This window comes from Xiphophorus couchianus, chromosome 19, assembly GCF_001444195.1.
Source record: "Xiphophorus couchianus chromosome 19, X_couchianus-1.0, whole genome shotgun sequence".
Classification (NCBI taxonomy): domain Eukaryota; kingdom Metazoa; phylum Chordata; class Actinopteri; order Cyprinodontiformes; family Poeciliidae; genus Xiphophorus; species Xiphophorus couchianus.
This window is the reverse complement of record NC_040246.1, coordinates 7,298,603-7,310,891: the sequence shown is the minus strand read 5'-3', so window position 1 is coordinate 7,310,891 and position 12,289 is coordinate 7,298,603. Positions and strand designations below refer to the sequence as shown.

The 12,289-nt window shown below is 40.7% G+C and overlaps 1 protein-coding gene across 1 annotated transcript; it reads right to left on the bottom strand.

Moving 5' to 3' along the window:
- Positions 1-532: 532 nt before the first annotated feature.
- Positions 533-12,187, bottom strand: LOC114134530 (RNA polymerase II elongation factor ELL-like). Its single transcript, XM_028001202.1, has 12 exons — positions 11,855-12,187; positions 9,398-9,442; positions 9,192-9,313; positions 7,990-8,150; positions 5,491-5,789; positions 5,238-5,362; positions 3,081-3,558; positions 2,888-2,978; positions 2,740-2,806; positions 1,639-1,810; positions 1,494-1,538; positions 533-1,414 (listed from the first exon to the last, which is right to left on the bottom strand). Exons 1-12 carry the CDS (start codon positions 11,987-11,989, stop codon positions 1,286-1,288), a joined length of 1,869 nt encoding a protein of 622 aa, XP_027857003.1. The 5' UTR covers positions 11,990-12,187; the 3' UTR covers positions 533-1,285.
- Positions 12,188-12,289: the final 102 nt, after the last annotated feature.

Here is a 12,289-nt window from a genome sequence, read left to right as displayed (position 1 = left end):
ACACACAACTAAGCTGGTTTAGGAAAGCTGATGTTAGATTTCCTGGTACTGGGATAAGGCCAACTACCGGCTTATGCATTGGCCTCCAACTTTAACCTCATTTAGTATTTGTAAATAATGTTTACTAGTCTTGTCTGCCCCATAAAATTAAACTACTGAGGTGATTTTTCCCTTTTCAAATATACAACCATAACCTTTTGAACATTTATCCACTTATTAATGGAGTGCATGTCTTTGGTCCTATGTGTACAACTTGATATTGTATGTGAAGCTTAGAAAACCCCCCCAACTTATTTAAACTTGTTCATCTACTTCTAGTTTCACCTTGAATAATCAGCACACCCGTCAAAAATGCTCATATGATGTCTATCTTAACGACGTCCAGAACTATAATAACAGCAAAGGGATCACACTGGGAAAAGAAATGGATGGACAATGCAATCATCACTTGATACAAAGGAAAACACAACAAGAAGTTATAACGTCCTATTGTGCACACCAGTAAGAATCCAAGACAAAATGAGAACTTGAATCCATACAAAATTATTTATTAGAAACTTTGACAATACCTTTAGTTTTTCTCATCATACAGTCTGCAAAGTACACAACATGCATTATTTTCAGAATACAGTGTTTTCTTTAAATCATCTCAGCTTACAGTATGGACAGCTCTGTACATTAGTTTCAACCATTTGTAATTTACACTTTCAGCAAATGTCAAGAGTACGTTCTCTGATTACGCAGCTGATGAACAATGAGTCCTGGGTCGAAGTGGATTTTTAAATGATTTTATCCAAACTGATGAACAGCCAACACAGATGAAGAGCTCACCCAGCTTAAATAACACTGAAGGACAGACCTTTGTATTGTCCTAGCTGCCGTCACAAAGAAAAAAAAAATAACCCTCACCTGACAAATCATGCGGACTTTCTGGATATGTACAGCATGCAGTTTTCTCAGGTTAAAACTTGAACACACAAGCGATACTTCACAACTAAAGTATAACAAGAGATGAGGACCTGCTAAATGTTTTCAGGGTTAGTAGCTCATCTCAGCACCCGTTTCCAGTTTGAGCCGCCTGAACAGAACTGCAGCGGCTTCTCGTGTCTGCACCACGTCAGTGCAGACAGTGAGAGCTCCTAGCTGTCTAAGAAAATAAGCCACTTTTCTTTACTCTGAACACTGCTGATGTTTACAGCAGGTTGCTCCAGCCATGACGGCTGCAGGATGATGGCGCTGAGCTCAGCAGCCTCCTTTCTCCTCGAATTCTCCCCAGCCGGGCGCTTCATTTGGGGCCGGAGTGATCCACTGTGATCTGCTGCTGATCGAAGTCTGATATGAGCTTCTTGATGTGAGCCAGCTTGTTGTGTAGATATTCACAGCGAACTTTGTCCTGATTGTAGTTGGGATTGGACTAAAGAGACAAACAAAGAACACTGATTACCTCCAGGCGAACCAGAGGAAACATTTGTTCAGAAAAAGAGGAGAGTTACTTTTTTAATTTTCCGGTACTCTTGTAGGATTTTATTCCGAACAGTCTGTGAGAAAAAACAAAACAAAACAACAACACAGAAATCAGAACAAGCAGGAAATATCCACACCTTCAATAAAATGCGTATTTTTCTTCTTCTAGCTTACCTTGTATTTGTGTGACTCGTGGTGAAGTTGCTTGAGCTGAGTGTCCAGGTCCATGAACTGCTGCGTGACGCTGTCGATGCAAGCGTGCAAGTCTCTGTACTCGCTGTACTCCTTATTGAAGTCCAGTTTATAGCTCTGTCTCTGGTTGTGGCTGGAAATGGCCGTGTACTTCCTGCACAAAGAAAAAAAAGAAAACATACTGGTTTGAGCAGGAAAGCATCCATTATTGCTCTGACTTCATGCTTTCTATCCTATTAGAAGGTGGACCAATCGACCCAAAAATAAATAACATAAATTATTTATGTTTATGTTACATGATTTTCATTTAAGCAGGCAAACATGTGAGATCCTTCATAAGTTATGGATCTACAACTTACAAATCCCTGAAAGTTGCATCTGTAAGTCAACTAGAGACTTACAAAAAAAATAACTACTGAACTGAATTATAAGAGCAAAAAAAACCAACTACTTTATGTCAATAAAATATTGACTGTTTAGGTTTTATTGAGATAATCACAAGGGCTGGGTATCAAGAAACTCCCAGTTCAATTCAATTTAGATTCTTTGGGTTAGATTTAAATTTGAAATCGATGTGATTCAATATATCCTTAAATATTGCAATATTGATTTTGTAATAAATAGCATACAAATAATTAATTGGATTTCATATTAATCATTTTCTTTGTTGCTCACATTTTTGAGCAGTTAAACATCTGAAAAGAAAACTGTAGCACAATAATACTTGTGGTCACTATAAACTGCAAAAGTTAAAACATGACAGTACTTTATTGAAATTGAAATAGTGACTATAAAAGATAATCAATTCTCCTTATAGAAACAGAGATAATTCACATTGTTTTGAATGACCCGTTTTATTAAAAATTAGTTTTGCATTTTTAGTTTGGAAAAAATAAATTTTGGTGCCCTGCGAGCGTTTTCCTTTATATGTCTTTATACAGCTGTAACTTTTCAGACCTCAATGAAAGACCCCCGGTTTTGTAAAGACGCGTTCCTATGTTTGCTCTCCTGCAGGTTGCAGGGGAACAGGAAAGCAAACTATTGCTTAAACAGGAATGCAACTAGGTCAAACAAACAACTTACGATAAATAGTCTGCTGAGTCAGTGTCAACTTGAGGTACGTTGGAGTCAAACATTAGCTTACTCGTCTCTGAAAGAAACAAAGAAAAGCTGTAAGTGAGGAGAAAAGTACAGAGAAATTAACGGTTTCACCAAGTCTGTCAGTTCTTACCTGTACATTGCAAAGGAGCATCGTTATTTGAATCTGAACTGCAATCTTTATCTTTTCTCCTTTGCTTTTTGTCTCTCCATTCTTCTTTCTCCTTAAAAAAAACATAAAAAATATCAACAGATTACCTAAAATTGAAGTCCCATTAAAAATAAAAAAAAAACAACCACCTTAAAGCAGGTATCTGTTTTCTCACCTGATCTTTGTGTTTGCTCTTCTTCTTTTTGACTGTATGTCTGCTCAGATTGGGCACCATCAGAGGCAGAGAGGGGTGATCCGACTTGGGTTTCTGTTGCTCTTCTGGGTCTCTAGGTTCCTCTTGAGGAGCATCCGTCTGTTCCAGTCTTTTAGCCACTTCTGCTTCCTGCTGACAAACTGCTGACAGCGAGTCAAAAAGTCTTTTGGGGTTAAGCGAGTTGTTTTGCCCGTCCTCTGCTGTTGCTTCGGCGTCTTTCTGAGCCTCCTGTTTAGAAGACCTCAGTCTGAAATTCTCACTCGTTGATTTGCTCGTCAGGTGAGATATTCTGGGCTTCTTGCTGGCCAGAGGATCAGCGTATTCATCGAGGAGGGAGTGTTTTGGGCGGTGTGCAGGTGATGAGTTGGGGGTCTCCCGAAGAGGGCTGACCTGGGCCTCGGGGACAGTGAGGAGGTTCTGCTGTGGTTGGAAAAGTCTCCTGCAAGGAAACCATTGTACATCAACAATCAAGCAGGCAGAACGCAGAAATAAATTGTTGTTTTAAGCGGGAGGCATGGAAAGCTGTGGCTTTTTCCTGGTTAAGCAGGAAAACACAAAAATAAGGAACCAAGTAAATGATAGATGCACCGCAGAGTTTCCCCCAGAAAACTTGCTAAGCCCACTGGTAAGGTTGCTGGGGCAGTCAAGCAACAGCCAACTGTGTTTTTGTGTTAAAAATGTTTTTAAAATAAGGACAAAAAAACTGCTGGCTATTCTACTGGCAGCCAGTAAGAAAGCCGTCACGAGGAAATGGCTGAAACCAGATCCACTCACTATCGATGAATGGATTGAAATTGTTTGCCAGATTTATGTTATGGAAAAGATTTCTTTTTGCCTCCAAGTTGAAAAAGAAAAATTTTATAAGAACTGTACCAAATGGACTGAGTATGTAAAACCATTTAGATTTGACTGCACTTGTGAATTATGTGTGCTGCCCTTTTATGTTCTTGTGGTTTTTATTGCTTGAGGTGGTGCAACTGCCATTTTTGTTATCGTTCACAACTAAAGTTAGTAATAGTCTGAAAGAGAAAATACCAGAAAGGCAGTACGGGCAAAATCACTTGGACTCTCTGCTTCTATCCTCACGAACGACCTTAAATGGGTAAAGCTGTAATTAACAAATGTGATGGAAGTCTTTCTAAATAAAAATATAATAATAAAAAAAGAACAAAGTTAAAAGTTGATATAAAATTTTAAAATAGGGTTAGGGTTACTGGAAGATATTATTGACAATACTTAAACTAACTATAGAGTCTTAAAAAAACAAATACCAAAAAACATCATTTAAATAAATAAGAAGCTTTTTGCACTTCAGCTAAATTCTAATTAAATAAACCACCAGTGAATCTTAAAACAAGCTATTTAATGCTTAAAACAAGCTATTTGTTTTGTTTGAATAGTAAAATAAAAAAATACACAACATATGCGCTCACATCAGTTTCACTGTACATTCAGGTAGGTGGCACACATATAAAGTCATGCACGTTTCTATTTAAGGCCGAGTTCTTGTCACACCGTCAGTGGTTTGTGTTTAACACACGCGAGCTGATCAAGCGATGTGACTTTTATACTGTTGCTGCAGGATTGTCTAAAGATGAGCTGCAATAGAGGAATCATGAAAATGCCGGTACAGGTGAACCTACCGTGGAAGAGCTTATTAAATTCTTTAAGCCATTTCAGTTCTGAGAATGTTGGCCTTTTGATTCATATTTAGCTAATTTTAGAATGAGTTTTAATTTTCATTTTTATTGAGAACTTTCAGCAAAATACATTTCCAGCTAAAGAGTGACTTCATGCAGGTGACACCATACTTCACTCAGTTTATGCAACGCCAAAGGAGGCTGCTGATGATCCTCAAGCTGCCGCTCAGTACAACTGCATGACTTAAAACCAAAGTAATGTTGTTTACAAGATATCACTCTCTCATCTTCACTCTCTGAACTTCACCCTCTGCGACGATCTTACTAACAGATTTATTTTCTATTTAAGTGCGAGTGGTTTTCTACCCAAGCAGCTGGTAAACCAGCATTGATAAATATAGTAAAGATGACTGATTAAAACAGCCAATAACTGTCTGATAGAACAACAAAACAAACAGTGAGGATTCATTTTTATTACCTGACAAGGATTCGTTTTAGCAGCTGCTGGTCCCCTGAGGTGTAGCCTGGCCAGTCCTTCTGCAGCTCCTTGTACAGGCCATCCTTCAGGACAAATGTGCTGTCTCTGTTACTGAGCTGTCCCACCTGCAAAACAAACAGGCCACCTCCGTCAGTCTGTTCGAATTTCTTCCTGCACCATATGTCGAACGGCAGTAAAATTATTCTGATGTTTTATTGGATTCATTCCCACAACGTCAAAGTAACTTCATTACCTCCATCATAACTGCGTCCAGCACGTCTTTGTCTCCGTCTGCAATCCCGTCTTTCTGCAGCCTCAGGATCAGCTCGGGCCTCTTGTACGGCCTCAGAGCCAGCAGGTGCATCACTCTCTCCCTGAGGGGTCGCTCCCTAATGTCACCGACACTTTTCCTACTCACTGGACAGGGACCCTTCCTCTGCCTTGGCAGGCTGACCCCCCTCTTGATGTTGTTGAGGAGGGAGTGAGACGAGTGTTTGGGCTTGGTCAGCTTGGCCAGCGCTGGAGCTGGAGCTCGCACAGTCACCTTCTTGCCTGAGATAGAAATTAAGAAAGAAAGGGGGGAGGGGAAAGGCATCACCAATAAGTACATTTAGAAATTGTGTTTATAGCATCTTCCAGATAAACAGTCACACTACCAAAAAATAAGTACATTTTGTCCTTATTGCTACAGTTAGAGCATTGCACTCACAAATACTGTTCTAAAAATAAAACCTCCTCATTACTAGACAAGTTTAGGTTCCGAGTCCCAGACATGGATGTGCTTTGGGAAATTTGTGCGAAAGCCCCAGAACAAAAGCTTAAGTCTTTGTGAAGGAACTGGCTGTAGCTGGAGAGAGAGCGTCATTATCCACGGTGAGACAAGTCCTGTACAGACACGGGCTCACAGTCCATTCAGACAGGAGGAAGCCATTAGTTCAAAAGCAACACAACAAGCAAGATTATGGTTTGCAAATACACAAAGAGACACAACCCCAAGCTGTAGAGACATGTCTCGTGGTCTAACCAAACTAAAGTGAAGTGTTTAGCCATGATGACTGTCGTTAGTTTTGGAGGAAACTAAGCCAGCACACCTCAAAGTGAAGAGCGGCACTGGTACTTTTATGTTCTGAGGCTGTCTGGCTGCAGGAGGGACTGAAGAATGAAGATTATGATAAAATATTGAAGCAACATCTCAAGAGATCAGCCAGGAAGTTAAAACAGGCCTTGTCACACATGGATAAGCACTGATCCTCAGCATAGCACTGGTCTTAAGGACAACAAAGTCAATGTTTCGAAGTGGCCATCACAAAGTCCTGATTTCAGTCCCATAGAAAGATTGTGTAAAGAGCCAAAAATGCTCTTTACACAATGGGTTCAATGCTTGCAGAAAATCCAGGTTTGTTTTTTTTAAAGTTAGTTCAAGTTTTTGCATTAAACATCACAAAATATCCTAATTATTCATGTCTAAATCACCCATAAAATGTGATGTATGAGAAGTAAATAAAATAAAACGAGGCCAAGCAAAAAACTCTGTGCAACTACATCCTTAAGAGCTAGTGAAGAAGTCTGATTCTGCAGCAGACAATTTCTTAGATATACGTGTCCAACAAATTATTGTCTGAAAAAACACTGAATTACCAACAGTGACAGTAAATACGACCTCATCACAGCATAATTCAGAGGAGAGCACACACAGTGAAAAACCAATTTAGTATTATTCAAAGTTTATAATCATTTCCTGTGTGTAAGAGCGTCTATGTTACAACCTTCTTAAGAATGTTTGCCATTCATAGGAGTTTAGCAATCAATCTATGGGAGCCAAGACATGACTGATCTAAACTCAGTTTAATAGGCAGCCTTTCAGGTTACCCACAAAAAAACAGGCCCTTACAATGAAAGATTTTCAATTCAAAACGTAATCCTATATTATGTTATGTTAGTTTAAATAAAAAAGTGTTACTTAATCCCCAGAGCCCATGTTAAATATGTATCAATAATGAGGTTGTTAAATCATTTTAGACAAGATTAGACATGAGAAGAGGAAGTCATTATATCTTAACTTTCTCCACTTGCAGAGTTGTGAATAGAAAAAAAGAAGACCTCAGTTCAACCCACCAGAAAGTCACAGTCAGGTTAGAAAGACACAAACACACACACACAGAGCGCAGTGAGCAGATGTAGCAGTCTAATTTAAGACATAACCACACTGTTGCACAACCCTGGCATGAATAATGTTGATTTGCCCCTACCCCTCCTTTAAGCTTCCTCTAAAACAACAGACTCATCATAACTTAACATGCTAAACTCCATTTGTATGAGTTTGTGTGTGTGTTCACTGAGAGATGATGACAGTGACTAACATCATCTCAGGAGGAAGTGGTTTGGTGGTTGGATATGCAACAACAGTGGTAGTACAAGGAAAAGCTAAAGCGCTGGCTCTACAACGCGGAGAGCAAAACCGATTGTTCTGGATTCGCATGGTCCATTTTTGTGCTAAACTGAAATGCAATCACCAAGAAAAGGGACAAAATGTGCAGGAAGAAAATAAAAGAAAAAGAAAGCAACCCTTAAAATATCTGTTTACTACACATGTTTCCAAGGCAACCAATGCAATATGGCTGACAGCATTTTCAGGATATCAGAAGCACAGTAGAGAATTGCCTTCAGGCCAAGCGCCTGCCTTGCGCTGGGTTTCTGGTTGTATAATCACACACACGCTGCAGACATGCGAGCGCTTTTCCGTTCTTCTTACCCTGGTAGCGTGCGCCGTTCTTGATGACGATGGCCCCTCTGCTGCGCGTCTCCTCCTCGGCCTGGGCCATGCTCTGGCGAGCCTTATCGTACGAGTCATCTGTGGCGTTGACTGTCATCTTCTTCTGAATCACTCCGAGACATGTCAGCTCCTCGGCAGCACTGAGAGCACGACGGGGGACAGTCAGCATTCAGCCTGCCATGATTTAGGCTCCTAATAAAAAAACCTGCTTCAGAGAACCCGGTTGCTTAAGTTGATGCCTGCTTGCATCAGCCAGACTGTTTCGCCGGCCGAGTCCAATTCAGTTTTTAGGAACAGCTCTAAAGCGCGTCAGTTCTGATTCCGTCAGGACTCCACAGGAGGAATTTAATTTCTGTCCTCGACGTTATTTAAATTCTCTTCTCTGCTTCCCGGGTTTTCTCTGGCAATCAAATCCAAAGATAACGTCAACAATGCAACTTTATGTGATAATGTTGCTGCAGGCAAGATGACCTGTTAGCTGTTAAGGAAAGTAATTTGCCTAACCAGAAGCCCAATTTATTAAAATTTATTTATTGATTTATTAAAAAAAACAACAAAACCTCTCTTTACTAGAGGAGAATTAAAAAGTCCAACCTTTATTCACGTTCTACACAGAGAAACTGGCTATATCAACAAGTAGGAACTCAAAAATGTTGTTTTCTTTTGATAAGAGAACGTACCATGCTAAAAGCTTTCAGCTAATAACACTTGAAATGGACAAATTGTTTTAAAAAAAAAACACTGAGAAGACAATAAAAGTTGCTATTTTCAAAGCCAGTGAGGTGTTTCATGAATGAAGGGCCCACACCAATACAAGAAACCATTTTAAATATAAACTACTTTCTACAACAGGACAAGAAAAGCTTGTTCAGGCTGCAAGAGAGCAACAGAGAGAAAGACTTTCAGTAGATAACAGAAAGGCTCAGGAGGGTATAGTAAAGGCACTTTCCTTTTTCCTATTAGTCACAGTCTGGCATGAAACATATTAGGTTTGGAAACCATCTACCATCCCATTGAATATACTTCTAAAGACTATTTTTTGCAACGTTAACCGCTATAACTAAATGCTACAATAAGGTCCCAACGGTGGCTGTTATTTAGAAAAGCCGGCTGTTCACTTGCTCAAAATGAATAATGCAGTCGATATTTATGTTTTTGCTGGCTGTTTCTTTATGGCTTACCCTGCATCGTGCTGCTGGACGCAGTCAAAGCTACCGTGCGGGCTGTTTCGAGCGACGTTGGTCACTCCGAAGGTGAAGATCCTCGCTTCATTTCCATTTTCTGAGCAAGGTACGGCAATTCTCTACAACAGAGATTGGATATCTTTTAAGATACAAGACGAGGGAAAATACAGCATTTAGGGAGCAGAAATAGCAGATCATCTTACCCCTTGATTTCCACTGAAGGTGATGGTAGGACAGGAAGACGAGCTCTAAAAAAAAAGAAGAAGAAAAAAAACAGGATATCAAGCAGAATTTTGTGCGTAGTAATTCAGTATGAGTGTGACATTAACACACAGCTCTTAGAAAAAGTACTAAACTTCTCCATGTTTTGTTACTTTACATAAACAAACCAGTGCAATTCATTTGGTTTTTGTATGATAGACCAACAAAATAGTGTTTGATTTTCATATGCAGAGAAAAGATAAGTTATAAAGTATTTTTTATAATGTTTTGCAAATAAATATCTGAAAATTGTGGCATGAATTTGTTCTCAGCTTCTGTGTCTTCACTGTACTTTTTTGCTGCCATAGGAGCTGCAGGTTTTTAAGAGTGTGCCTCTTGTCAGATTCTGGATTCGATTGTTTGTCTGGCTGTAGGTTTAGGGTCATTTCCCCGATTGAGGGTGATTATCTAAGTTTTAGCTCAATCCATCTCCCTTTCCAATTTGACCAACTTCCCTGTTCTTGCTCAATAAAAACATCCCACAGACTGTTGATGTCACCATCTTTCACATGTTGATAATAATGTGACGGGTTAGTTTTCCGACGCACGCATGACTTGCTGAAAAATTTACTTTTGGTCACGTTTGACCAGAGCTTCTTCCATGTTTTCGGTGTCCATGCACGTGATTTGTGGCACGCCACTCCTATCGTTTTAATTCAATAATGACTTCATTCTTGCCACTAAATAAGGCAAAAATCTGTGAGCTCCCCAACTAAAAGTTGTTGACTGATTCTTTCAAGACTTTCCTTCGTGGCTGCTTCTCTGCTTTGCTTCTTGTACAGCCTGCAACCTTGCAAAGGCGATTGGATTGTTAAATCTGTTACCAATTGTGATATGTGCCTATTTTCTCCTGTGTCTTTTTTCATCTATGCTCTTGAGACTTAATATTTTGGAGAGCTTAATTTGATTGGTGATCATCTAGTGACGTGAGACTCTGTCCAGCTGGCTAAATATTACCTTAGCATTTAAAATGCAAGTTCATAACACTTGGAATATATAAACTGTACTCCAGACAGTCTTTGGCAAAAAATGAAGCAATATTTGCTATTTATTCTGCAGCTTTACTGTATAAATACATTTTTCTTTGAAAGAAAAAACAAACAAAAAACAATCCTTTATTGTGTGCTGGTCATAAAACCTGAATAGCATTGAGGTTTGTGCCTAAAATATGCCAACAATGTGAAAAAGTTCAAGCACGAACTATTTAGCAAGTGCTTTCATTTACAGTAAATACATCCGTGACCCATGTCTGCGCAACATTTCAACCTTCCCTCAGATTCACCTTTGATTTTATGACCAATGAGTTGTGAAAAAAAAAAAACACACAACATTTTGATTATCTATGCAAACATACAGCAGATTCAGCATTATAAATGTGTTCAAAGATCATGACACAGCGAAAATAAAGCTGCGTTATCACATTGAGTGAAATGAAAAAAGCTCATGCCTGAGGGGAAAACACACAGATCACAGAGCCAAAGTGACACGCCTGCAGTCCTGATGGAAAGTATGCAGTGACTACAATCTAACTGACCTTTTTAAATGGGGAGTCCACCTGTTGAGAGCGCAGTGTGAGCTGGCTGCCAGCACAGGGTCTGGCCCTGCTTGTATGCGTGTGCAGATGTCTTACTTTTTCCTGCGTGATTGTGCGCAAGTGTGACCTGAAGAGCCGCGAAGCTCTCCTTGGGCTTAGGTGATTTCCCCCGCCGTTTCTGTCTCATCATCACCACTTCAGGTCAAATTACGACGAGATCAATCGGGGGTTTCACGCTTAAGCGTTCAAAGAGGTGCCTGTAATTTTCTCACCGAGGAGTTTCCAACCCTGGTTACAAGGAATTGCTGAATTGAGGACGTGCCTGTTGCATTAGACTTCCTGCAGCATCTGATTCAGTGGTGATTTACTGGGTTAAATGGTTGATTTTGAGCTCAGTCACTCTGCCACGGCCTAGTTTTAGAAAAAAGTATAATATCATTCAATGTCCAGCGTGGAGTTTCTTCAGGCCAATCCAAATATTCCCTCCTACTACAAACCTTCACCCCCACAGCTTCACTTTCTGTCTCCTGTCCTCCACACTGATTAGATGCCCTCATACTTTGCCAGAAGCCTGTTTGGACTTGGCCATCAGCTTGCTACACGCTTCATAACACACACACACACACACACACACACACACGCACACGCACACACAACATGTTTCCGCGTTGCATTATGCAACATGTATTGGCAACAAAAAAAGGGGGCTCGTTGGTAGCAACCACCAGCGGGGGAAGGCGGCGGTGAACTTCGGCCGAAATTCACAGCACAACCCCCGTCGCCTCGTTTTTAAATCAAGCGAGAGCCCCCGTAACAAGTTCATGCAGCACAATTTGCTGAGAGGAAGAGCGGCGTGAAGACCCACCTGGCCGTTTTGAAAGGTACCAATGGCTCTTGCCGCGCTGTCAGTGAGTTTTACATGAAAAACAGAGACGTTGCCGCCGAGGTTCAGTTTACCGCTGGACAGTCCGTAGCACTGCTTCTCCCTCAGAGCCGACATCGCGCCACAATCCTCCCGTCCCGGTCAGAAATATTCCGAACCAAAGCAGCCCGACGAGATATAAACGGGCAAACATTGGCCGGTTCGGATCCGAAGAAAGACCTCCACGGAGCTGCGAGGCTTCTGCTGCCGCTCCGCGGCGCGCTCTTACGGCTGAACTCAAAGCGGATCCTATTGGTCGAGAGACACGCACAAGCCATTACGTAGGTCTTACGTAACCACTTCCACTCTTTTTGTTGGGGTTCTCGTCTCGCTATGCTAATATGCTAATGGTCCTTTACATGAGGTAATGGGGGAGCG